This window comes from Schistocerca piceifrons, chromosome X (assembly GCF_021461385.2).
Source record: "Schistocerca piceifrons isolate TAMUIC-IGC-003096 chromosome X, iqSchPice1.1, whole genome shotgun sequence".
NCBI lineage: Eukaryota > Metazoa > Arthropoda > Insecta > Orthoptera > Acrididae > Schistocerca > Schistocerca piceifrons.
The window spans coordinates 779,702,263-779,730,083 of NC_060149.1; the positions used below are offsets into that span (position 1 = coordinate 779,702,263).

At 38.4% G+C, this 27,821-nt stretch overlaps 1 protein-coding gene across 1 annotated transcript in view; it reads left to right on the forward strand.

The window, feature by feature from the left end:
- Positions 1-2,387: 2,387 nt before the first annotated feature.
- The window catches only part of LOC124722955 (RNA-binding protein with serine-rich domain 1-like), a 108,601-nt gene continuing 83,167 nt past the window's right edge, over positions 2,388-27,821 (forward strand). The window contains exons 1-2 of the mRNA XM_047248121.1: positions 2,388-2,452; positions 26,484-26,618. Of these exons, the coding sequence (XP_047104077.1) occupies positions 2,403-2,452; positions 26,484-26,618 (185 nt within the window). The 5' untranslated portion in view covers positions 2,388-2,402. The remainder of the gene's footprint in view (positions 2,453-26,483; positions 26,619-27,821) is intronic.

Consider the following 27,821-nt stretch of genomic DNA (forward strand, 5'->3'; position numbering starts at 1 on the left):
GGTAAAGTCACCTGATGGGGAACTATAGATGCAAGCAATGATAGTTTGACAGTCTGTAAGTTCGCAAATACAACATTCAAAATCTTTTTCTGTGCACTTCACCTTGCTAAGATTTACCTCCTTAGATTTAACATTACTTCTAACATAGATGCATACACCTCCACATTTATAAGTTGCCCTGCAAAAGCTACTTACTAAATCAAAGTCTGGAATATTTGCTGCACAGATCTGAGTGTCCCGAAGCCAGTGCTCACTGATACACAGCACAGAAACCTCCTTAAGGTTATAGTTTAAAATTACTTCCAGCTCACAAATTTTGTTGCCTAGTCCTTGTACATTCTGATACAGTAAAGTCAAGCCACCTAGATTTGGTGCACAGCTCACTTTAGTGTCCCCTTCAGGTTTTGACCAAGTCTGACACATTTCAGGCTTGGTCAGCCATATACGTTTCCCTGAACTGGTTCTGAGTTTTGAGACATATGTTCCAAATTGCTGATACAAGATAATTTGTTATTTACCATGCTAAGTATTTTTTGGGCCAGCAGTGTCTTTCCTATTCCACTTAGGCCTTGACCATGTATGACAAGTTCTCGAGCAGTTGCAATTGCCAGGGGGTTCATGGCTACAACTGATACATTCCTTAATATCTAAAAGCATTACATTTTTAAACTGTTTGCAAATTGTTTCGAAATATTTGTTAGCTTTGGTTATTTCTCTGTTTACACATGATGCTTGAATTAAATAGTAACGATGAGGTATTTTAATAATATAACATTTGTGTTTGTTAACCTGCCCAGTGTAGTCTTCTGAGCTGTTGTTGCTGCAGCTGTTTCATTATGCTATACATAATTGGAACCACCTATACGAACTGCAAAGTCACTCCTTGACAAATTTCTGCAATCTCCAGTGTTGGTGAGGATCTGGTTGAATCTTGCTCCAGGTTTGACTATGCCTTCAATTTTAATGTTTTTTGGGTTGTCAGGGTCTTCGTTTTTGTAGCCATCCCTCTTCAAAAACCATCAGAGTAGATTCCTTTTCTCTTCGTATTTCTTGACTTGTGCTCCATCTTGTTCTTTAGCTGTTGGATTTGATACATTGTTTATTTTATTCAATTTCAAAACAGGCACCATCAAATCTGCGTTGCTGCAAGATTTTTTGTTGTGTTTCTTTTTCGATGATTTAAATACATCTGCGCTTTTTGTGCCACAGTCCATGTTTTTCTGCTTCGTGTGTTTGGCTTCAGATATGATTTTGTGGTCTTCACTATCTTCAGGTCCATTATAATCGGGTATGTTACATATTTTAGGCTGAATGGTTTTCAACCTACAATCGTCACAGTTCCAGTTTTCTATGATTATCTCCTGTCCCTTTAGTGAGGAATCTACTTTTCCACATCGAAAATGAAAACTGTTTCCACATTCCGTGCACTCAACACAACTTCTCACAGTTTTCATGGATTTTCGATGTTTATTGGTCCTGTCGCCTGTATTTTTACTAGTCAAATTTTCTGTTACCACATCACTGTACAATGGAGATACGCACTGTTGTTTAAGTTCATCAGTTTTTAGTTTTAACCCACGAATTTCATCTAACAGAAACGCTATAATATCGGCTTTATTGTCTTTGCTGTTTACATTTTCGTGCGTTTCGTCTTTGCAGCAATTCAAACAGTACCAAGTCTTTCGTTTTGAACTTACGTTTGCACATTTATACTGGTAAACTGTTTCACATTTTCGACACATTATTCCTTTATCGGCGCGTTTTTCACAATCGCAGTGGGAAGACGTCCCATTTTCTTGCAAATGTTCCGTGTTGGTCGTTGATGCTGCACACACAAGTTTATCTTCGTATTTTTCAGTGTTCGCGCTTCTTCTTTTGTCAACTTTTTTAATAATATAGCACGTCAGAAAAGTATTATCACAATAAGTACTGACTTTATGCGCTTTCCATCGTAATTTTTAATTTTACTTATGAAGCTATTGCACTCGTCATTTCATATTCATGTCAGTGGTGTTGTTTGCAGACACATCCCATATTATTTGCAAATGTAATACTCTCCAATCCTACATCAAAAACCATTCCACTCCGAGTGAAGTATTACCAGCAGATCTCATTATGGGAGAAAAGGCATGGAAATAACCGGAAAAATGAAAAGAGATAGGTGTTGATCTTATTCAGTGTCACAAGCTATGTGAAAGCGTGGTTGGACTCCACTGTTAAATAAAAAGATCAGAATAAAACGATCGAATGCTTTTCAAATATAAAGGTTTCCATCGACGGAATGTCATATTATAGTTAGAAGATGGAAATCTTGAAAAGTATGCGACTTATTGAGATCTATCACACGGTGTTCCTACAAAATGTTGAAGATCTTTGGATGGTTAAAAGTGCTTTGATGTTGCATGAAGTGGAGGGAAGCAATGAGTGGAGAATCAAATACCGTAAACAAAATGTAAGTGTGTATATATCGTGACATGCATGATGTCATTCATGTCTGAATATGAGTTTAGAGACATAACTTGTTGATGTAGGATTGGTTCTGTATTTAGGTGTATGTACAGAATGTTCTATGCTGTTAGAGCTGCTTTGGTTTTTTTTGCACACGCGTGTTTTTATGTTATGGTCTGATCGTTAAATCACAGTAGATGGTGTAGGAATCTCTGTTTCCTCGTCGTATAGTTTTGATAAAAGAATTAGGAAATTTTGGTGTTCATTTGTGTGTATTTGAAAGCGTATTTTTCTTTGTCTTGTTATTAGAACTCATGTTTACATATCGTATGTCAGGGAAGTAAACAAGTAACATGCGAAATGATTTGTTTGGACGCATATCACAAGCGACAAAGCAACATTAATTGGCAGATAATATGCCCTATTATTTCTTTTTTTTATAGTTTCCAGGTGTTGTTTAGTTAAATTCGAGTGGTCATTAGCTGTATCCTCGAATTTATATTTATAAGGGAAGAAGATAGGCACAGAGAAATTGTTTGTGGTGTCCACAACCCGGCAAGCAACAACGAATAGTTCAGTTATCAACCAAATACGTAATCAAGTGAAATGTAAGAAAGTATACAGTTTCCTGGAGAAATAGTGAGTTACAGTAATGCGTGTTTGTGTTAGCGTAAGAAAGTGCGCGAGTAATTGTAATAGCAGTAAATGATGTGATACGCACTATGCCCCTTTGTATTTGATGCCACCTCACCGGTTTGTTTGATAGTTTCGTTGATTTTCTGCCTTAAACAAACTCTCATTTTGTGTCGTGACGGAAAGACTAATCACAGTTTCAGATTTTTTTCAACACACTGTAATCTTAGGCAGCTTTTGGGAATAGAACCTAAGAACTTCACATTAGTAGTGACTCACATTAAGCACCAGACCCTGGAGATTTGATTGTGTGAAATACTTAAACGATACTTTGTGGAGAATGTAGAAGGAAATAATTATAAACTATGATATTGTCTAAAGCAGATTTTCGACATTTTAAAGTCGAGTTACGAATGTACCAACACGAGTACAAAGTTTCGCAAATAAAGTGCGTAAAGAAGATCTTTGTTAGTGTATAGCTTTTTCACCGTCTCATAGGTCTGTAATTCTCATGTGTTACAGTTGTATGCAGTTGTCATTGTTATGATGATAAGCTGTGTGTGATGCCATGAACCAGAATTCAACTAATCAGTTGATAACATGAATGCACATTATTTCTAGTTTTCATTTGCGTGTTGTTATTGAAATATATTGGCAGAATCACCTTTTCACTTTGGAGATAGTGAACTGTAGAATGTTTGTCGGAAAGTAGGAATAAACAAACTTTTATGTTGTTTTTTTTCTTTCTTTCTTTCGTGTTTTACATACTGTTCATAAGTTTCAGTGATGAAAAATAAATTTTAACTTTCTTTAAATTGTTTTGTCTTTTAGTTTCTGTATTCCCTAAGGTACCTGATTCCTGATGCCAAATAAATTTGTTATGCTCTTTGAACCTATAATTGTAGGATATTGTTAGACTTCCTAAAACCAAATCAAAATCTGTAGCCACAGTAATGGGATATCAGTAGTATTGTACCTACCTCCCAGGTGTAAATAATGTGGCATTAGTCTCAAGAGGAAAACTTGTGATGTTTTTGTGGTTTATGTTCACTGTTTTACTTGCTTCAGTATGTTTGCTGCTCCTTCGTGGGTCATGTGCACAATAATTTATTATATTGTGGAAAATGCAAAGCTTGATAAAGCCAGTGTTTCATATACTTTGTTATGGTGCTTCAGTGGCAACACTCAGGCAATTTACACAGCTGTTCTTCAATGGAGTTTAACCCTTAAATGCATGATTTTTTATTTCAAGCTGTAAAAATTACTGTTTAGTTTATAGTGCCTACATTTCGAAAAAAAATATTGAAAATTTTTTAAAATTAAATTAACAAAGCACTATTGTTGAAAATCGCTTTGTAGCTGATCAGCTACATTTTGAGTTAACACCTTACGAGCCACAATAAATGTGCTTATTTTGCTCCCTCAATTTTGACCAAATCTCTCGTAATTTAATTGTTGATTATGATTAAATACTTTGTATAGGAAGGGAAAAATCCTAAAATAATAAATAGGACATTAATGTTGTAAATATTGACCATTTATTGTATATTTTATACACTTTTATATATGAACAATAAGGTATCTAGTTCCAACAGGTTTGTACCCAAGCATGTGATAATCACTTTATATGAAAAGTTTGAAAACAGTTCTTTTGTTTGTGCAAACACAATGCAACTGCACATTTATTACACTGAACCCAGGAAAATCCCTTGCATCCTGGCATTTTGCACCTCTGTCTCACTTGCAAGTACGAAGGCAGGTGACCTACTTGATCCAGCCTTACATCTTGTGGAGGTACATGTGCTGTGGGCCCCTTTGTCTTCTTAGCTTGTATTTGGTTTTCGAGTTCATTACCTGGCCTTCCACGTTTTGCTGAAGTTTGACCTGAGCGACACAAACAGTGAGCAATTTCCATTCGAAATTCGGAGAGTTTCATAGTTCTCCTAATCCCTTTGGTTTCTGCTACTCTCCTATACAACAGCCAGGAATTGACTACTCCCATGTCCAGGAGATGGTGAAACAATCTTATATACCATTTTCGACTTTTCACAAGAATTTTATGTCGACCCATTATGCTGTCAAGAAGGTCAACACCTCCCATATGTTTATTGTAGAGCTTAATTATTTGTGGACAAGGTATTGTTATTCTTGACTTTATTTTTTTGTCATACCTCCCTGCTTCATGAATAGGCTGCTGTCCAGCAAGTGTAGAAAGCAACATCACACTCTTGTTATCTTTCCACACTACATTTGATACGTTGACACCATCCACTGTTGCGACGTGCTCTACTGATGCACCTCGTGCCATTTTCTTCGGCTCAGCTTCTGAAGGGAGCTTGCAGTCTGGCACTCTGTTTCTTCTGACTGTCCCAAGTGAGTAAATTCCTTGTTTATGTAACCATACAAGCAGTGGCAGACTTGTGTAATAATTGTCACAGTTTGTGGTTCATATTTCTTGGTAGTATCCTACTGAGTCGAACTACAACATTTGCACTTGCTCCCAAGTCTTCCTCCCCAGTCACTCTTTTTTCTGGTTCATTTTCATCTCCAGTGAAAATCTCAAAATTGTAGGCATAACCAGATATGCCACTAATAACAAATAATTTGTATCCATATTTATGAGGCTTGTTTGGCATGTATTGTTTCAAATAACTTCTAGCCTTTGTTGAACATATCTGTTCATCAACAGAAACACACTCCTCAACAGGTATTGTTTGAAACCGAGATCTCATCAATTCTATTATGGGTCTTATCTTGAAGAGTCTATCATGACCTTTTTCACCCCTGGGTATCATTGCACTGTTGTCATTGAAGTGAAGAAACTTACGTATTTGCTCATACTGATTCACTGTCATTGTTGTCTTGATCAGATGAGTACCAGTAACTTCTCCCCAGTAATCCCTCGTATTAGGTACATGAACTATTGACATTACGAGACAGATGCCTATAAATTTTTTTATGTCATCACAGGATAAATCTATTGGTCTATCAGGATTACACTGCACACTGTATCTATGAGACTCTTCGATAATTAGATCAAACAATTTAGATGGAAATATATGTTTGAAGAATTGGTATGGAGTATTTAAGTTTATTACTTCTTCTGGTAACGAAGTATTGCCATGAAATTTTGACTGCAGTTCGGGAATAATCAACTGTTTATCTTTCCAAACCACACTCCTGCTGTTTTTGGTAACATTTTTGCTGCTGCATGGCAGTTTCAGAGCATTATCAGACAACTGTGACGTCGATTCCTTCATTATAACATCAGATTGTCTTGTTCCAGAAACATCTTCAGTCCTAATTACTGGTACTTGACTTTCTTCGTCACTACTGTCACTATCACAATCAACAGATTCTGGAGCAACATATGTCTCATCTTGAATGGAATCGTCAGAGAAACACTCAAGATCGTCATCACTGCTTAGTGGAATCTCTAACCATTCCATAAGCATTTCTTCTTGACTCTTTCGAGACATTTTTATGTCAGCGCCTGAAATGCAGTAAATGAAAAATGTAGCTGATAAGCTACATACACAAAAACAAGCCTCATTTCAAATCTATCGCAAAGACACTCGAATTAACTGTTTACACCATATCTACTTAAGTTTTCAAAATGAAAAAGTAATTTTCAAACCCAGAAATCAGTGCACAAACACCAAAAACACACCTCAACTTTCCGCCAAAACACACACTTGGCTGTATGTCCACACAGCTCACTGTCGAACTGCTTCAGCTCGTCCTGCCATCTATGATCACTATGAAGAACTACTAGAAACTGCAGCGGAGTGTATACACTTAGCTACATAACGAATTTGATCGAAAATGTTTCTCCATATGGAATAAATCGAAGAAATGAGGTCTGTAGCTTATCAGCTACAGTATGCATTAAAGGGTTAACATTAAAAAATCATAACTCTAGATCGGATTTCATTACTATATGGCCATACTCAACCAATTGAGGTAGCTGGTATGAACTTTGTAAAGTACTGCAAAGTGTGTGTTGACAAAGGAAGCTACATATTGGCTGGTGTAGAATAACTCTGTGTGATTCAGTTGCTGAAGGAGACATGATGTAATTTTGAGAGCTGCTTCATTTCAAAATTAGGCACAGCGTTATTTGTGACAGAGCCCTCAAATTTTGGTATGGCCTACACTGTAGGAGTGTGTATGGTACAGACAATTCTTACTGCCTTTCAGAACTAATTGCATCAAAAGTGGGATGTAAGAATAAGAGATTTTTTAATCAGTGAAATAAGCAGTTGACAACCATTTTCTTCAGAAGTTAGCTGGAAGTCATTGCTTTTAATTAACTCTGCTGTTCACAAAATGTGAGATCGCATGGAAATGAATTGGAAATTTGTTTCACATCTGTATACTCTGGTTTTCAGGTGTGATCTATTGTTAAAATGACAGGCTTCAGAAAAAAGTAAACACACAACTTAGGGTGAGCCAGTATCAAAGTTAAGAGAAACTTTTTCCTCTAAGATCTCTGGAGGGACAAATATGGTTTTATCTCTACTGCATATTTTTGCAAAGTATATGCTTTGTGTGTAATTGTGCTGGCAAAACATACCATCAGAAATTATTAGGGGGAAAATATACAAGGTTAGTTAATTTGACAATTTTAGAGAGTATATGGAGATAAAGAAGCAGTGAAAGAGGAAGTAAAGTACATATGAAATATGCTGTTTGCACTGTAATGTCGTTACACTGTTTTACTCGCAGCATTTTTCGTGTGCTCCATTGCCACTGGCAAAGTTGATTCTGCTTCATAATGAATTGTATACTCTTTGATTAAACAGAGTTTAGAGGTTGTTCACATATAGAAAACATTATTTTGCATGTACGAAGTGAACTAGATTATTATTATTGTTATTATTTCATCATTGACAAAATAATTATTTCTGGTTTATCAGTGTTAAGGTTGATAATTTGTTTGTAAAAGGAACACTAGATGAAATCTCGTGTCTTGATAGTGACTGTCCCCTATGAGGAGATGATTCCTCATACAAACTAAAGGAGCTATGCAACATGTTTTCTAGTTGTTGAATATAAAATAGCAAAATCATATAAAATATCTGTTCTGAATATAAATTGATATCAAACTTCTCGACAACAAATGAGAATGAAAAGTTCCTGTCAATGGAGGGAACATGTCCTCATCAGTGCATACATCATATCTTATTACAAAAAAAATGTTTCAGTGTGAGGCGCTACAGCTAAACGTTTTGGAGTGTTTAGAGTGTCAGATGTTTCATATTGCAGTGTGTGCATGTAAGAATCGGACACATTACAATGCACTATGAAGAAAGGATAATTAAGAAAATTAGCTACACTTTGTACACCATGTACAGAATAAAGAAAACTTTTCCCTAGTGTCGCAGTACTTTTTATTCCTTAAAATGGTTTATGACTAAGCTATATCCTTTACTATAGTCAGACACAGTTGACAGCAGCACCAAATTTTACATGGAAATTTATGCTTTAGAGACAGTCTTGGAAAATGGTATCCTACACGTAAGTAAGCATTTCCCAGAGCTCACCATCCTGCCTCAGAAGGTCAATATGGGGAAAATGCACCTGTCATTTATTGCTTTACATCCCTTCAAATTCAGGATAAAGGTGAAAGGAGAAAAAATGCACCGTTGCTTTAAACCCTCCTTAAGATCTCTTCAGATTAAGGAAGAAAGTGAAATAAAGTCAGAGACTAAGTCCTTTGACAGCTGTCCTGTATCGTACTTCTTCCATGCTAATGACTGTCATGGATTTCTTTCTAATCATTGAGTATTTTGTAATGGATTTATTGAATAAAAAGTACTCAATTAATTTATCACATCAAATTAGGATAAAATCTCAAGCTTCCAGCAGTTGTCTCCATTATCTTTGTTAGGAAACACTGCTGTCACAGAGATGGCAGGAATTATCTATGAAAGCTTTAGGGGTGTCCCATGTGATCAGAGATTGTACTGGCACCAACAATGTTATGGTGTCTACTGCATCACAGTTCAAATTCTTTCTTTATTATATTTATCAAGTCCTCACGTTAATGCATTCTTAATGCATACCCTGTACCATATAAATTGTTAACTCACGTTCTGATTTCTACTGCCTCCTTGATGACAGAATCCCAGTTATTTTAAGCATTTGCCAGAATTTGCATCTGCTGAAATGATTTTGTACCCATTTGTAAGTAATTTGTAGTATCTCATAAAACTGTCATGATAGCTACACTATGTGATCAAAAGTATCTGGACACCTGGCTGAAAATGACTTAAGAGTTCGTGGCACCCTCCATCAGTAATGCTGAGATTCAATATGGTGTTGGCCCACCCTTAGCCTTGATGACAGCTTCCACTCTCACAGGCATACGTTCAGTCAGGTGCTGGAATGTTTCGTGGGGGATGGCAGCCCATTCATCACGGAGTGCTGCACTGAGGAGAGGTATCAATGTTGGCCGGTGAGGCCTGGCGTGAAGTTGGCATTCCAAAACATCCCAAGGGTGTTCTATAGGATTCAGGTCAGGAATCTGTGCAGGCCAGTCCATTACAGGAATGTTATTGTCATGTAACCACTCTGCCACAGGCCATGGATTATGAACAGTTGCTTGATCGTGTTGACAGATGCAATTGCCATCCCCGAATTGCCCTTCAAGAACCAAGAAGTAGCTTAAAACGTCAATATAGGCCTGTGCTGTGATAGTGCCACACAAAACAACAAAGGGTGTAAGCCCCCTCCATAAAAACCTGACCACACCGTAACACCTCCGCCTCCGAATTTTACTGTTGGCACTATACACATTCACCAGGCTTTCGCCATACCCACACCATGCCATTGGATCACCACATTGTGTACCGTGATTCGTCACTCCACGCAATGGTTTTTCAATGTTCAGTCGTCCAATGCTTACACTCCTTACACCAAGAGGGCGTCGTTTGGCATTTGGCAGTTTGATTATGGCTTATGAACAGCTGCTCAACTATGAAATCCAAGTTTTTTCACGTCCTGCCTAACTGTCATAGTACTTGCAGTGGATCCTGATGCTGTTTGGAATTCCTGTGTGATGACCTGGATAGGTGTCTCCCTATTACACATTATGCTTCAACTGTCGGCGGTCTGTCAGTCAACAGACGAGGTCGGCCTGTACGCTTTTGTGCAATACTTGTTCCTTCACGTTTCCACTTCACTATCACATTGGAAGCAGTGGACCTAGAGATGATAAAGAGTGTGGAAATCTCACCTTCAGACGTATGACACCGAATCACCAGACCATGTTCGAAGTCCGTGAGTTCCGCGGAGCATACCATTGTGCTCTCTCACGATGTCTAATGTCTACTGATTTGGTGTACCTGGCAGTAGGTGGCAGCACAACGCACCTAATTTGAAAACGTGTGTTTTTGGGGGTGTCCAGATACTTTTGATCACATATTGTAAGTGGAATAGTGTATTATAACTGTTTCTCAATATAACACTGAACTTAAATCGCAGGTAAACGTCATAAATATGAAAAGAATCGATGCTGGCTAAACACTCTAAACCCTTTTTTTTTTTAATACAAGGACACACGAAACTGTGCCTGAATAGATGGCTTCTGGTCTGCTCTTCAGATTACTGGAATTTGTTCTGGCAGGAGAGACAGTTTAAACCAGCAGATACACTTCTTACGATTGTAACATTGATAGACAGAATGATGATGGTAAGTTTATTTGCACTGCGAATGGGATTTGTCACACTGCTGAGGTATCTATTCAAAACACCTCAGGTCAGCTTAAGAAGTTGCCTGCCATCAGGACAGAGTGCAAGGTATTTTTATAGGTTCAGATGAAAATCAAGTGCAGAGAACCTTATTAGGTTCCATTTAGTGAGGGTAAAAAATAATGTGTGCGTGTCACTGAAATTCCTTGACCATATCAATAGAAATTCAGAAAACATGGTAAATGTTCTGTAGTTGAGATTTCCTAGCAGATTAAAACTGTGCAGGTCCGGGACTTGAACCTTGGAACTTTGCCTTTCGCAGGTAAGTGCTGTACCGACTGAGCTATCCAAGCATGACTGTCAGTGCATCCTCAAAGTTTTACTTTGGCCAGTACCTCATCTCCTACCTTGCAAACTTCACAGAAATTCTCCTACATGCCTTGCAGGCTTAGTATTTCTGGAAGAAAGGCTATTGCAGAGACATGCTGGAGCCACAGTCTGGGGGACTGTTTCACGTATAAATTTTCAGTCCACAGTGGAATGTGCACTGATTTGTAACTTCCTGTGGCTAAATTGTTTCCACAATATCCTTCCTTCCAGGAGTACTATTCCTCCAAGATGTAAAGGAGAACTTATGTGAAGTTTGGAAGGTAGGATATGAGGTAGTGGCCAAAGGATATCACGGGTCATGGGTCAGTCCTGGATATCAGTTGGTAGAGCACTTATCCAGAAAGGTAAAGGTCTCAGATGCAAGTCCCGGTCTGGCACATAGTTTCACTCTGACAGGAAGTTTCAAATCAGTGGACACTCAACTGCTGAGTGAAAATTCAATCTATTTCGTAGCTGCTGTACTGAACCGTAGTTGGTCCCCGACAGCACTGGGAGATATTGGTCAGGCATTGATGGAATAGTGCAAAACATTTGAGAATTTTTCCATTTAATCATGCAAAATTGTTGCTAATTAATAGGTTTCAAATTTATAGATCATGATAGTCATCTGGCTACTGCATGAGGATATTGAATTACACTGTATCGTTGACTGTAATGAGCAAGTTGCTATACATAGCATTACAACCACCTAGCTAAATAACTGTGTAGAGTATCGTACACAGTGCAATAAAATCTTGTCAGATTTCTTGCTGCACTATCTGCATTTTGTCCATGACATTTTGTAACTCATGTGTTCTTCATCCGTCTTCTGGCCAGAAAGTGGAAGGAGATGACATGTCTTCCAAAATGCGGTGGACACATTGCGGATTGATGCTACAAGACAGTGGAGAAGATTTACTGCATTCATACTTTGCAAGAATCTTCTTTTTTTATAGTGATAGTTATATTTTTATTTTATTTCACCTGATTTGCCAAATCATTTCAGGACAAACAGACGAAGTAATAGTAGTAACACAACCTCTGAATCTGAAGCTTCTGACAAGGAAAATGAAGAAATATCATTCGACCCGAGCTCCGCTACAGCTTTAGTAAATATTTCAAAATGTAGACCATTCTCGAGGATATCATGGTTTCTTATAAATGAACTTGATTCATTGCCAAGTTTCAGGCCTGGAAAATTGAATCATTCTAGGCACAAATTCTACACTAGTACGAATATTCTGCAGGAATGTTGTATCATTTTCACTCGATTTCTGTGAAAAAATGAAATTACTGCCCTACACAACCTGCTCCTGCAGGGAGCTCCTCTGGAAAATGTGTGCAACGGGGAGGAGAGAGGGTATAGCTACAGTTGCAATGGAATGTGTATTTACTTGGCTGGATTTTGTTTTGTTTTCCTCCTGTTCTTAGCCAAATGCTTTTATGTGCACTAGCTAATCATCTTAACAATTACAATGGCTAACATAAAAAACTATAATGATGTACGAGTAGTTACCCTGAGCTCACTCTTGGCACTAAGTCAATCAAGTTTCATGTGGAAACAGCACTATACACATTCTGTCTGCAATCACATTGTGTTTTCATTGCATGGCAAGTATTTTTCGAAATTGAAACAAAATGTGTTGCATTTGGTTGTAATGACATCTGAGGTGTTACTGTTGACACATGAGTGACCATGATCTGCAGCTATTTTGGTGCAGTGTTTCTTACAATATAATGACTGCATTCAAAACCATCCATGTGAAGACTTTCAAGATTATCGTACAACTAATGGATCCAGCACTACAATTCAATCTTTGTGAACAGCCCTTTGCAGTGTTAACCAAGACAAGTGCACACACAAGTATGATTTCCTTCATAAATATCTAGGCTAGTGTCAATCTAATTAAAACCCTTCTGGTTGCACTATCACATCATCATATAAAATTCTGAAACACTGTAGTAACCAATGTTTTGGTTGGACTGTAGCAGCTTTCCTCGGGGCAAAGACTATGTCGTGAGATGACACAGCTATACACCCAGCCGGATTTTAATGAGATAGATCCTTCCTATTTTTGATCTCGATCTGTGCATTGTAGAAATATAGATGAGCAACATGTTATTCTTGCTGTCAAATAAAAATAAGACTCATGACTAACAAATCAATTGAAAATATTAATTTAGAAGTTAGGCCAATAATCACATGGTACATACTACAACTGACAAGCAAGATACATAAAAGATGTACTTCTTAAGTCACCTATCTGGTATTGTTTATGGTCTAAATTTCACCAAAATGAGTTTTAGAATTTTTCAAAATAATTGTAGGTAAGTGTTGCATGGCATTGTTGGCTGGAAAATCCTGTAAGAGGTTAAGTGACCAGAATCAATAACGACGTCATTACTTGCATATGTTGGGCAGCTTTGCTTTTCTAAAGTTGGGTGTTGTCTTTAAGTAGAACTTGTTTGTGTAGATTATAATATGTAGGGTGTGGTGTTGTATTACTCTTGAATTTCACCAATTTTAACATCACCTTCTGGCAGACTGATTACCATCCAGTGTCACGTGCTCTTACATAATGAATGAGATACTGTGGAGAGGTTTCAGAGTTAATCCAAGACAGTGGCACATTTTTTAGTAATGAGGAATTGCCTTTCTGCAACTTTCTTGCATACATTGGCCACACACAGTGACAAAAATTTCTTCCAATACCATGATTCTAACCGGCTATCTCCAATTCAAGCACCAATACACTAGCTTATGTTACTAATGACAGCTACCAAGAAAGTTACAATATAAGGTTTCACAGTTTGCGACAGCTGCATTAGTACACTACTTACTAGTATTCAGACTGTATGTTGCAACAGAAGGAAATGGCATAAATTAAGGATCTGTAATTTGGAAAAAAATGTGATTGATGTTTAAATTTGACTAAGAATTTGTACCTGTTATTGTTGATGAGATCAATAAAAATACCAAAGATATTTTTTAATAATACATTTATTCATCTTTAAGATGCTTAGTCTTTGTCCCCTCACCTAATCTCACAGTTGTCTCCCTACTTCTCCTCCTCCTACTCCTACTACTACTACTACTACTACTAGTATTACTACTTTGCGTACTTGACACAGTGATGTTTCCACTTCATCTTGGAGTCCTATAACCGAGCGAGGTGGCGCAGTGGTTAGATACTGGACTCGCATTCGGGAGGACGACGGTTCAATCCCGCGTCCGGCCATCCTGATTTAGGTTTTCCGTGATTTCCCTAAATCGCTGCAGGCAAATGCCGGGATGGTTCCTTTCAAAGGGCACGACCGACTTCCTTCCCTGTCCTTCCCTAATCCGATGAGACCGATGACCTCGCTGTCTGGTCTCCTTCCCCAACACAACCAACATTGGAGTCCTATAAACTTATTTTGGTTAAGTCCTTCAGTGTTCTTGACTTGCTCTCGCGAATATCTTTAAATGTGTTGAAGTGGCATCCTTGTGGGACTAGTACTGATAAAAGGCTGAGCCAGCTGGCATATTGTTGTGATAAGAAATCAATGAGTTGCCTTGCCACAATGGTGGTCTCGTTTTGCAGATTGCACTTTGTAACCTTTTCAACACACTTGCATGCTAATGATCTTTGATTGTATGAAATTGTCAAAAAAATTTGAAATGTGCATAAGAAAAATTGACTTTGCTATTGAATTGTGATTATTATGATTGTTTCGAACTTGGAAATTCTTTGCTAACCCACTGTTATGTAACTGCAAATCTAACACTCATGTCTTGTGTCGATGTTTTGCGTTAATGTTTCGTATCCTTAGTTTGCTGAAGAAGTTCATTGCAAACATCACTTGATGTTCTTTCTGCTCTTCAGTCTTCTGCAATTAATTACATGTTTAATTTTTTAGTCAAAACATCATAATAAGAACCAACTAAGATTCCAATCACTACTGCAAAGATGTTACCTTCAGTTTATTCACCATCCTGAATGTGTGGCAAAATGTCCTAAATCATACATTACAAAAATCACCATAAATGTTGTACTACCTTTCACTCGCAAACTACGTGAGATATGAGCAATAGGACTACTCAGGAGATTGATACAGTATTGCCAGTACTATGTCTTTACATGACTTTGTTGTCATGTGTAGAAAAAGTTCAGTTATTCGGGAGATTGAGACCGTGTTGCCAATACTATATCATTACGAGACTTTGTTGTCATGTGAAGAAAAAAGTTCAGTTATTGTTTGAAGAGACACCATACTGTAAGTGTATGCTAACATAATTTTATTTTTGTCAAATAATCTTTATTTGTCTGAATCGTTGGGTGGTTGGTGTATGTTTGATTCATTTCAGTGTCAGGTATTGTGTGGATCCTTGGAATGGAATATGAACTTGAAAAATGTTTTTTGAAAGAAAGTTCTGTGAAAAGATGTTCTGTGTGTTTTGGGAAAATACCTTGTGCTCTTTTTTATGCACTGGGTGTGTGCCAAATCATGTTCTGGGAAGTCTGTCATTGGTAATGCACCATGTTCCTTTCACTCAGCCAAGGGTGATTCAGAAGGATGGAAGATTAGAATTTGACTATCCACCAATGTCTAGCTCATTGGAGGTGGAAGTGATTCAAGTGCTGTAATGGATGTAATTGGTAAAAATATAATATGAACAATCTGGGAAATTTCTCTACAGCACTGGATATGCTACACAAACAAAGTATATGATTGCTGCTTGGTAGAGGACAGCAGAGCCCGAATGATAAGCTGCAAGAACATCTGCGATTCAGTGTTAGGCCAGCTTATTGAAGGAAGTGGTTATTGGCATGACAGATTCCTTCAGGTTAATATATAACCAATGTAATGCTATTACATGTTGTAATACACTACTGTCAAATAGGGTAATTGGTTACAATGTTTGTGACTTACAAGCAACAAAATTAAACTTAACAGCAAGCACAGTAAATTCATTCACCTTTTATTATTAAGCTCCAGATATGTTTGTCACAGATTGAGCTCTTCTGCATGAATTACTTGTTGTTTATGTTTGAGCATGTTTCTATTTAGCAAAATAAGTACTCTGACAAAAGTCCCTAGGTGGCCATTTAACTACTACTTGAGTATGTATACCAAGCTGAAACATTTCCACGAATAAAATACTACAGAAAATTTGTATGCCCGTATTTAATATTCAATTATGTTTTAAATGGCAGGAAAAGAAACTGATTTGGACAGTGCTCTTTTTTGTGAACTCATGGAGGAGGTTCAATGGTAGGGAAAGCAGCGTGAATTGTTGAAGTCACCAGTAATTCATTTAGTATGACCAGATGTACTATAGTTACACCATACAACACATCATTGTTGCCATAGCTCTGTAGGCAGTCATTGTCTTCAGTCTTTCAGCTACACAGTTGAAAATTGTCAATGGCCCTGCCAGCTGTCACAGCTCTTCTTTTGCCATACAAAGTAGGGAGTTATTCATAAGTGCTTCCAGGGTTTCAGAAGATGACTGCATGAAAACTACAACACATACAGAAAATAGACACATGGCAGTAGATACAGCATCTCTTCAAGTTTTTAACTCATGTTACAGGTGCACAGTATGGCCACTGTTTGTGATGTGTGAAGTGTCAGTATGTACATGCAATCCATTGTAGTTGCTGCTGCTGGTGTCTGGGAAGGCGGAAAAAAGGCAGCCCACTTTTGAAAATTTGTTTTTTGGGTTCTGTATGTACAGGTGTGAACTAATTTGTTTTGACAATATGGAGTAGATGATTTAACTAGATGTTCTGACACACCTGGCCCCTAATGGTACACTCTGCAATTGCACCACACTGTGTAGACAACTTAAAAGGTGGAGAGATCCCTTATCCACTGCTATGTGCAATTTTTCTGTATGTTTTGTAGTTTTCATGCAGTTTCCTTCTGGAACCCCACAGGTACTTACGAATAACCTTGTATAAATGATTCCTGTAACGATAAGCAGGAATACACGAAGTGAACAAGGGGGAACACCACACAAGTGCTGCAGACATGTCCTTAGAGCAGTCTGCGAATGAAACCCATGAAACAATCCAGGAAAGTGCAGTGTAATAGCAGCAGACACTAATGTTCGTTGAAAGCAGCTGGTACACAAGTGTCTCAGTAACTGTGTGTGTCAGCTTGGGTGGCAGTACATTAACCACTGTGATAGTTCTTCATTCGCATTGTTGCTAAGAAGTTCCCAAGAGCCCTCATTCTGCAGTAATATCTGTGAACACTCTTTAGTTGTCTGACCAGGCAATGTTCCATCTTTTTCACCCCCTACATATATTGCATATGGGCAAAAAACTCAAATTTGAGCCTGTTTCTATGCAGAGGGGAGGATGACTTGGAGTGCCTGCTCATACAGGTGTTCATCTTCTAGAACTAGTGTTGTCAGAGACTCCCATCTCGATGTGATCTTGGCTGTGCTGGAGGGTGTGGAGAATCAGCTTCTGCAGCAGTGAATAACAGTGTTGGTGGTCTCAGTCCATAGGCATTGGTGCTGACAGAAGTTGCACCTGGTGTGCCTGGACACTGCAATCCCAGACTAGTATGCCAGGTGTGGACTTTATCTTATGGAGGTTGCAGAGTTGGATGTATAAGGTGCAATGGAGTGCTGTGCACCATCCATGGTATACTTTCTTCTAGTGTCTTCTCACCTGTTGGGTGTCACCTGATGAACACTGAGAAAGAACGTTGGGGTGGAAGGTTGAACCACTCTTAACATTGAATTTTTAAAAATCTTTGCCCCTCTATTTGACAGTGGTTGAAACTCAGCTCTTTGGAAAAAATAAATGTCAATTCCAGGCCAAAATTTTGAGAGTAGTTTCAGTGCAAACTGTGACCCATTGTGGGTTACTATTGTTGAGGTGCACATTCCAGAGAAACAAAAAATATTTTAGTATCAATTGTTGCTTCTGCAATGATGAACACCATTTGCACCATGAAAGAATAGTTGAAGAGCAAGTTAATTACAGTTAGTTAAGTGATCTTCAAAAAGATGTTGGTAAAGCCTCAGTGTAAATGTTTCCAAGGTTTGGTGCTCGTCAATCATAGGACTAAATAAACTTGGGCAGCACAGACTGCCTGCCTGCCTTGTCCATTCTGGGCATGCTTTTACTACGTTATTAATTTCAGAATGTATTTTGTTCCAGTATTTGCAATGTCTGGCCAGAATTTCTGTTCGTGATATCTGCCAATGACTAGTATGCAGTATTGTTCAAACCTGTTTGCTCACAAGTAGTGGAATAGCAAATGCAAGCAAACATATTCTGTGCTTGATAAATTGATGCCATTAATGAGCAGTAATAGTGCCATAATAAGAAAGAATTTGAAATACATTATGATAAGAGGAGGTTATGTGATATGGCCATCAGCATTTGAAAACTGTGTGAGAAAGAGATATTATCTGTGGCTTGTGCAAGTTCCACTGCTTCTATCAAGAAGTTGTAAGTGTTCATGGCTTCCATATCCTTCTGGGAGAATGAGATTATTGCCCAGGAATGTTTACTTGTTGTGAATTTCATATTTAGTGATTTCATAATTGTCTTTACAATGACAAAGTGCACAGTGGTGCAGTTTTTGCATTACCTTTTCCAGTAATTGAACTATATATGTAAATGAAGAAAAGACCTTGGTTCTTCACATGGTGTTGCCACATTTTTCCCATGAGAAAAAGGTCATCTAACTAAATCACACATGACTGAATATTTTGTATGAATAATTCTATGAACTGTTGTGAAAACTGGACACTCCAAATGGTGACCACTAATATCTGTAGAGGTAAAATGGAGTGTTAATTACTGCGAGCTGCTTGGATTGTTCATCCTTTTGGCATCTGCATGAAGGTATCCAAGAGACTGATTTTAGAAAAACACACACTCCCTTTTAATTTAACAAACAGTTTATATTACCTTGAGAAATGAAATTACGTGTGAATCAAAGACTCCCTGTGTGTTGACGATGATGATGATAAAAGTACCACACAGTCACATATCAATTCTCATTTGATTTTTTTTTTAATCAGTAATGTTGAAGTGGCCAAGAGACTGACAGTTCACTTGTTCAATTATTTCTAGGGATACCAACTAATCTAAATTGGCTTTTACTATGTCTTTTAATGTATATGGACTAGGGTTGCCGTGAAACAATTTTGGCTTTGCGAATATTTGCCTGGCTCACTTCTGGTGAAAATGAAGCATAGAATTCTGTACATAGAGCATGCAATACTTGAAATGCTATTACTGATGATACTAGGTTTATGTTCTCGTGTACACAAAATTGACAAATCGTTAAAAAACTTACTGAACACAGTATTACTAGAGAAGATGGTCTGTCAAACATTTGGTTACAAGCCTTTAATTGGAATTTGTTGCCTAGTGTGTGTTAATAAATTAGTTGCACTGGCTGCAAATATAGGAAATTAGGTAGAATGATTTCCAGTTCAGCAATGATACTGATGTTCAGTGCTCACTTGGAATGGTAGGGATAGCCAACCTATCATCAGTTCTGCTATTCATTTCTGTGCTTGGTCCATTTCAGGACTCCATGTAATTCCAATAATATTAATTTATGGAACAATGCTGCTGGAACCAATTTAATGCCACTGCAAGAGACTATAGTGTACACTTAGGAGGTAACCTGGTGGTACCATTGCCCAAATTCCTTATTTCAGTGTAGGCAGTCACATCTGTCACGTATGTGAAGGCAACATGGGTGTAGTGTGTATTACACTGTGTGCCCGTGTTTCTTCCTCGTGGCTCATTATGAGCTCTGCTTACTTTAATGAGTATTGTGACATTGATTGGTTGTCAGATTGCCATTCTCCAATGTCCACCCTGTCCTGTAAGTTGGGTTTGCCATACTACGTTCTTCATTATCTCGCTCAAAACGGTCTAACACATCTATAATTTGTGAGTACATACAGAACTGAGCACTCTTGATATCTAGGTATGATTTAATGTTGGCTCAATCCTGTAGGTTAAGTACTCACGGGAGATGAGAATGAACATAATGCTTCTGTCTATGATTATACTACAAGTTTGTGACCACCACATTGCATTTGGTGGTGGCATAATAGGCAAAAAATGTATCACATATTTTCGTGTAAAGTCAGTCTAAGAGGATCCACCAGCTCATGTAGTTCATGCAAAAAGGCAGAAAATATGATAATCAGACCAAGATAAAATCAAAGAGCATAGTACTTCTAGACACACTGATATTATTATGGATATTAAAATATTGTGACCACCAACCTATTTATGAATATTATGTCCACCAACCTACTATCGATATAAACCCATTCAGGCGATAGCAGCGTCCCCTGGTGAGGAATGACAGCTAGTCAGACACATGCACAGTGCATGTAGTGTCTATGAGAATGCTGTCCATGTGTAGAATGGGGAAGGTGTGCGATCTATCTGAATTTGACTGAGGGCAGATTGTGAAGGCCCGGTGGCTTTGCATGAGCATTTCGGAAATTGCACGACTTGTTTGGTGTTCAAGGAGCGCTATGGTGAGTGTCTTCAACACATAACGAAACCAAGGTGCAACCACCTCCAGACGATGTAGTGTTGGGCAGCCACCCTTCATTACAGATGTCAGACATCGTAGACTGGGCAAACTGGTAAAACAGGACAAGTTGTGAGATATGGCGGAACTAACGTCAGACTTTAATGCTGGGCAGAGTACAAGTGTGTCTGAAACCACAGTGCAATGAACACTCCTAACAATGGGCCTCTGCAGCCAATGACCCATACATTGCCAATGTTGACACCACAACATTGGCACCTACAACTGAAATGGGCAGTGGATGTTGGTGTAGTGGCAGAGCATTGCATTGTCTGATGAATCCCGATACCTTCTTTGTCATGCCGGTGGGAGGTCATGAGTCTGTTTTTTTCTAGGTAAATAGCTTCTTGACACCTGTAATGTGGGAAGAAGACAAGCTGATGGCGGCTCCATTATGTTATGGGGAACATTTACATGAGCATCCATGGATCTAGTGGATCCTGTGCCAGGCACCATGATACCCAAGGAGTATTGTACACTGGTTGCGGACGACGTACAACCCTTCATGATGATAGTGTTTCCCGACGGCAGTTGCATTTTTCAACAAGATAATGTGTCATGTCACAAGGCCAGGAGTATATTGGAGTGGTTTTAGGAACACAGTGGTGAGTTCCAATTGAAGTGTTGGCCCCCCAACTTGTCAGACCTGAACCTGATCGAACACATCTGGGATGTAATTGAACATGGCATCAGAGCTCATGCCTCCCCCCCCCCCCTTTTTCTCAGAATTTATGGAAATTAGGTGACTTGTGTGTGCAGATGTGGTGCCAGCTCCTTCCAGTAATCTACCAAGACGTCATTGCTTCCATGTCAGGATGTGACACCACTGATATCTGTGCCAAAGGTGGACAATATTGGCTATTAGCTAGGTGGTCATAATGTTCTGGCTGATATCTTGTGATTGGAGGAATGGTGTAGAAGTCTTCAAAATAAATGTCATTGTCCTCTGATGTTTTATAGTGTGAAAACTCTGAAGTTTGTTTGCTATGAAAATGTGGCGTTGTAATTGTAGGTTTGCTGTGTTAGTGCAAATTGCTGTTTGTGACATTCCTCATATTGATGGCGGCAAACCTGTTGTACAAATTTTTAAAGTTCTGAATTCATGTTTCTTTGTAACAAATATAAAAAGTTTGATTGCTCGTAATAACTTTTAGCAAAAGTCTCTTTGTGAATGGTCCCCGAGACAAGGAGTAGAAATAAGCAAAGTGAAAAAGCATGAACAAATCACAAATTTTGATAGAAATGTCATTAGAGAAGCCCAATAAATGTAATCAAGGTGTGCCCAACTTAATAGTTGTAAAGGAGAATGTTCATCAGTGTGATTTATACTCAATTGTGTCGCACAAGCCACTCGTGTGACCCATTACTGTGAAGTGATGCATATGTGCTAGTCACTTGTGTGAACTTAACATAGTAAGATGAGTTGATGTTAAGTGTTACAGAATGTCAGAATGGAGCTATTGTGTTTGGATGTAGAGGTGGTACTGTGAAGTTTAAGAGTTATTTTTGTATTGTGACTTGGGCCTACCTATTTAGGTTATCATGGATGTGAACCAGGATGTCTATTTCAAAATCTTTTTTACCAAGTGTTGCCCTTTCCTCTACATCTTAATAATGATGAGTGAGCTGTGCACACTCCCTTCTTCTAAGTTTACAACAGCCTTGTTCATAGCGCAGATCACATACATTTTAGGCCTGACAAACATTTGGGCAACCAATCGCACTTCAAATGGGCCAACAAAACATATGATCTTAGTCTCATGGAAAATATCTGGGACTGTTAGGAATGTTATGTTGACACCAGTTGTGGGTGTGGTTGGATGGATGCCTGGGAGGGCTAGAGAAACAGTCTGCAAATACTCTGTGCTCTTTGTTATTGCAACCTGCCACAGCCCAGTACATGATGGTGGCAACTTGGCTGAGGAATTCCACTGCCTCAAGTATTGTTAATGCCCAGGATTGCTGACGGAGTGCAGTGTCAGCCAGCTACGGCCTTCACGAAGAGACCTCCCCTGCCAGCCTTTGTGCTTGACCACCCACACAAGCCCCTCGTGCTGTGATGGCATGCTCCGTACTCCATCTCCCAGTGTTGTCGGAAGGTGGAGGACTGGTGACATAGCAGGCAGTGGCCCGCTGCCCCCATACTGGTGGTCATCATGGTAGAGTTGCGGTGCTGACAGAAGTGATTTTAGTGCAAATGGCTGTGAGTCTTTGGTCTGTGGTTTACTTTTTGGCATGTGAATTAAACACTTCAGTGGCTACTATGGTAGCCGTACAGGATCTAGTCGGCAATAAGTGGTGTCAACTGGTTGTGGCATACCGGAAGAGATTTCTGGAAACTCTTTGTCCTTGAATTGAGGCCATATTACATGGAATTAGGCTGATATCTCCTGGGGGTGAAAAAGTTTTTGTACTGTGTGCTTATATAGTCATCAGGGAACGGATTTATTTAAGTTCAAAATACATTTTTGAACATTGTGTTGTTATTAGAAGTGTATTTTTGTAACCCTAGGGAAATATATGTAGATGTTTCTGTTATCTTACAAGGACAGGAACAACCATGGCTCCTTGCAGTAGTTCATGTAATCACTTTTATGCTACAGGCTTCATCATCATACTATCCCATACATAAAAGCTTAGTTATATGAAGTCTTTGTATTAGTATGAGCGCACAATGATATTACTGTGTACATGTCACTGATTAGTGATGTGAGAAGTTGGCTCACATCTGCTAGAATGGTGAGAAACTTCATAATGCCAAAAGCTCATTACATTCAGTGTGGCCAAAGTAACAGCCTGCCCTCCCTCCCCATCCGCTCCATTTTTTTTCAACCCCCCATAAAAAAAAGTTTGGTGCTATTTGTTCAAAAGAAATATAGCATGTTATCATATCACTGCTCGTTTCAGTCTCACATTAATATAGAAGCAAATCTGGAAATTTATGCCTATTGTTTTTCCAGTCTGTGTAAATGTGATTGCTGCTGTGAAAAGTGTTAACAGAAGCAAGTTACTGCTTTTATTTGACTAGTTTAAAAACTCAAGTCACATGGCACTGTTACGAGTTCAGTAGATCCTGTATGTCATTGACATGAAATTGAGAGAGGGAAGGTGATGAAGGAAGAGAGAAACATGATTTTGTTTTGTGGTATTTGCCATCTCAGTTTCTGAAATATTGAGACATGTAGGTAGTCTTCTTGTGCTACTTATAAAACCTTGTTGAAAAATGTCAATGTGTTACTGTTTCAGCACATTTTGTTGAATATAAATAATGTAAGAAAAAATATTTCTTGCATGTAACATGAGAAGACTGGGAAGCATACAATTTTCCTCAAATTTTAAACATTTTGAAAAACTGTTCTTTAGTCTGCAAATCAGTCTGTGGGAAATCACAAACAGTATGTTTAAACAAGTGTATTGTAACTCCCGTAATAGAAGCCAAAACCAACATCACAGTTCAGCACTACTGAACATGTACAGAATTTTCAGTGCATATAGAGTTAAATAACGCATCATTAACAATCATTTGAAGTCTTTCAGTCACAATAGATAACTGAGAATTCTCTGACATGGTTCCAAATGTGTGAAGACATTAAAAGAAGAAAAACTGCGAGCCAACAGAAAAAGAAGAGTTTAAAATCTCATAGACAGCAGGGTCATTATAGTAGAAGCAATAGCCAAATTGGACAAATATCTGGGAAGGAAATGACCACAGAATTTTTGAGGAACCTTTCCAGATTCCATTAAAAGTGACTTAAGGAAACTTCACAAAACTTGAATTGGCATGGCTAGATGTGGAATTGAATTTGCTTTTGTAGAATGAGAGTCTTAACCACTGTATGAACTCGCCGGGTTAGTGTAGTGTAGGGGAGGTGAGGGGAGGGGAGGGGGGGGGGGAGGGAGGGAGGGAGGGAGGGAGGGAGGGAGGAGTCACTTCTAATGGAAAAAAACGACATGAACATGTTGGAGCATTGATCTACAACAAATTTAAGTGTTATTATAAGTTGTCCCCACTGCCGATTTTACATGTCTGTTCCATTTAATATAATTTTGTAGTGTTTTAGCTTTAGATAATGCAACAATGTGAAAGTCTCTTGAATGGGCCCAGTGATTTTGCATTTGGATACTCTCTGTTGGGGGTGTTGTTTTACGCCTGTTGTTGCAGTGTTCTGCCTGAATACTGATTTGATGTAGCTCTCCATGCCTCTTTGTCTCTGTATTGCTACTGCAACTTATATCCACTTGAACCTAGTTGCTGTAATCAGGGTTCAGTGTAAATTGTTGAATAAATTTTTCTGATCTACTCAATTCAGTTATCTCCTCATTAGCTATCCAGTCAACCCATCTAATTGTCAGCATTCTCCTGTAGCTTTGTGGTATTGTTTTAAATAGTTGTGGAGATTAAATGTTTCTCCACTTATGCCGTAGACTTTCACACAAACTACATACAGGTTTTTTTGGTCTCCTCCACTCCTTCAGAAAACTGCTACACACACACACACACACACACACACACAAAGAGAGAGAGAGAGAGAGAGAGAGAGAGAGAGAGAGAGAGAGAGAGAGAGAGAGAGAGAGATATGAAATACCTGGAAAGAAAAAGATATTTTCAGATTAAAAATGTAATAACATGGTCAAGTAAAACATCTATGGAGAAATTGTATTATACTAATATCATTAGTTGCCCTTCTTCCTGTTCCATTCAAAGATGGACTGCAGGAAGAACAACTGCCCTTATATATCTTAATGTTCATTTTTCCTTTCCCTATAATTTATACTGTCTAGTATGGGGTCCACTTTTTCAGGATTTGGTAAAGCTTTTATGTACCTTAATGAATTCAAAGTTTGAGCATCATGGTCATTATGCAGTATGTATGTGAGTGGCACAATATGTTCTTTGACTCTGTGTTGAATCCTACCTGATTTAGGACAATATCCAAATAAAGAATGAAAATGAATTTATTTTACCACTAGAAAGAGTGGCCAGTAACAGAATGTCCTACAGCATTTTGACACATTCCAATAGAACAGGCAGGATTCAGATGCAATAGAAATTGCTGCAATCCAATGAAGGCCCTAACAAGTCTTATTGTTTTGTTTTGTAGACTGAAAAGATCTGAAGATATGGCTGAAAGGAAATGGGCCTATGTAGACTCAAGTGTCCCTGCTCAATAAAATACTAGGCAAATACTAATTATACTACATCATGTTGAAAAGAGGAGAAGACCTTGCAGATTAAATGATGATCTGTGACAAAGCTCATTTTATGCCTCATTTCTTTTGTATCTTTTCACTAAAGGTATTCTGTCCACTGCTTTCAGAAAGTTCTTGCATTATGGTGATGTAGCAACCCTGAAATCTCAATCCACAGACATATAGACCACAGAAACCACACTATAAGGATATCATTTCCTGTATTGGATGCCCCACAGCAGCAGCAGAGTAATAGAACTTACTGCAAATGAAACTGAAGTCAGCACCTTTCATCCAAGCAACTTGAGTCACATGAAGTTATTTTGGAGAATCTAAATCTGGGCAGCTGCTGAAGGTTTAAACCCACCCATCTTGAATACCAGTAAAATTGTGTCACTTGTACAAAGTACTGGGTTGTTGAATTGGATCATCACTAGACTTAAAATAACATGCCTTGTACACTGACCCGAAACAAAAGAAAATAAAATTAAATATTTTTGTATTTCTCCTTGTTTATGGCAATTATTTACATAGGTATATTTATTTATTTATTTATTTATGATATACAGGACAAGCACTACAGAAAAGAAGCAGGGAAATTCAGAGTCAGACTCAGGGAGCCCACAGAAGACAAAAACCAGCAAACCTGAACAAGAAAATAAAAAATCAAGTTCTTCAAGTGAAGAAAGTAAATCTAGCAAGAGGTAAGTGTAAGATTTTCAAACTAGTGTAGTGTAGTGGTAAAATACATACAATAACAGTCACTAGCTCAGCGTGTGCAGTCAAATATTTAAATCACCACTCCTTACAGGCATGTAATGCACATGAAACATATGTACAATTTACTCTTATAGTACTTCTAAAGCATATCTTAAAGAGATAAGAAACTGAACAATGCAGCCCTGTTCCAGAACACATTACAAAGCATTCTTTACTTCTGGAATGAGTCTTTCACTCTGCAGTGGAGTTTATGCTGTAACAATCTCCCCTGAGAGATGAAAACTACACTATGTGATCAAGAGTATCTGGATACCCCCAAAAACATTTGTTTTTCGTATTAGGTGCATTGTGCTGCCACCTACTGCCAGGAACTCCATATCAGTGATCTCAGTAGTCATCAGACATTGTGAGACAGCAGAATGGAGCACTCTGCAGAATTCACGGACTTCATATGTGGTCAGGTGATTGGGTGTCACTTGTGTCATACATCTGTACACGAGATTTCTACACTCCCAAACATCCCTAGGTCCACTGTTTCCGATGTGATAGTGAAGTGAAAATGTAAAGGGACACACACAGCACAAAAGCGTACAGGGCGACCTCGTCTGTTGACTGACAGAGACCGCTGACAGTTGAAGAGGGTCATAATGTGTAATAATCAGACATGTATCCAGACCATCACACACGAATTCCAAACTGAATTAGGATCCACTGCAAGTACTATGACAGTTAGGTGGGAGGTGAGAAAACTTGGATTTCATGGTCGAGCGGCTGCTCATAAACCACACATCATGCCTGTAAATGCCAAACGAGCCTTGCTTGGTGTAAGGAGTGTAAATATTGGACAGTTGGACTGTGGAGAAATGTTGTGTGGAGCGATGAATCACAGTACACAATGTGGCGATCCAGTGGCAGGGTGTGGGTATGGAGAATGCACAGTGAACATCATCTGCCAGCGTGTGTATTTATTTATACGTCAACTCTTGTAGGACCAAAATGAGGAGCAAATCTCCAAGGTCATGGAACATGTCAGTACATGATGTTACAACATAAAATTTATAACAGGTAAAAATAAAATATTTATGAATCCGAAAAAAGTCAATCCATATGTTTAAGTAAACGCAATCTACAATACAACAAGAATCAGCTTAATTTTTCAAGGAACTCCTCGACAGAATAGAAGGAGT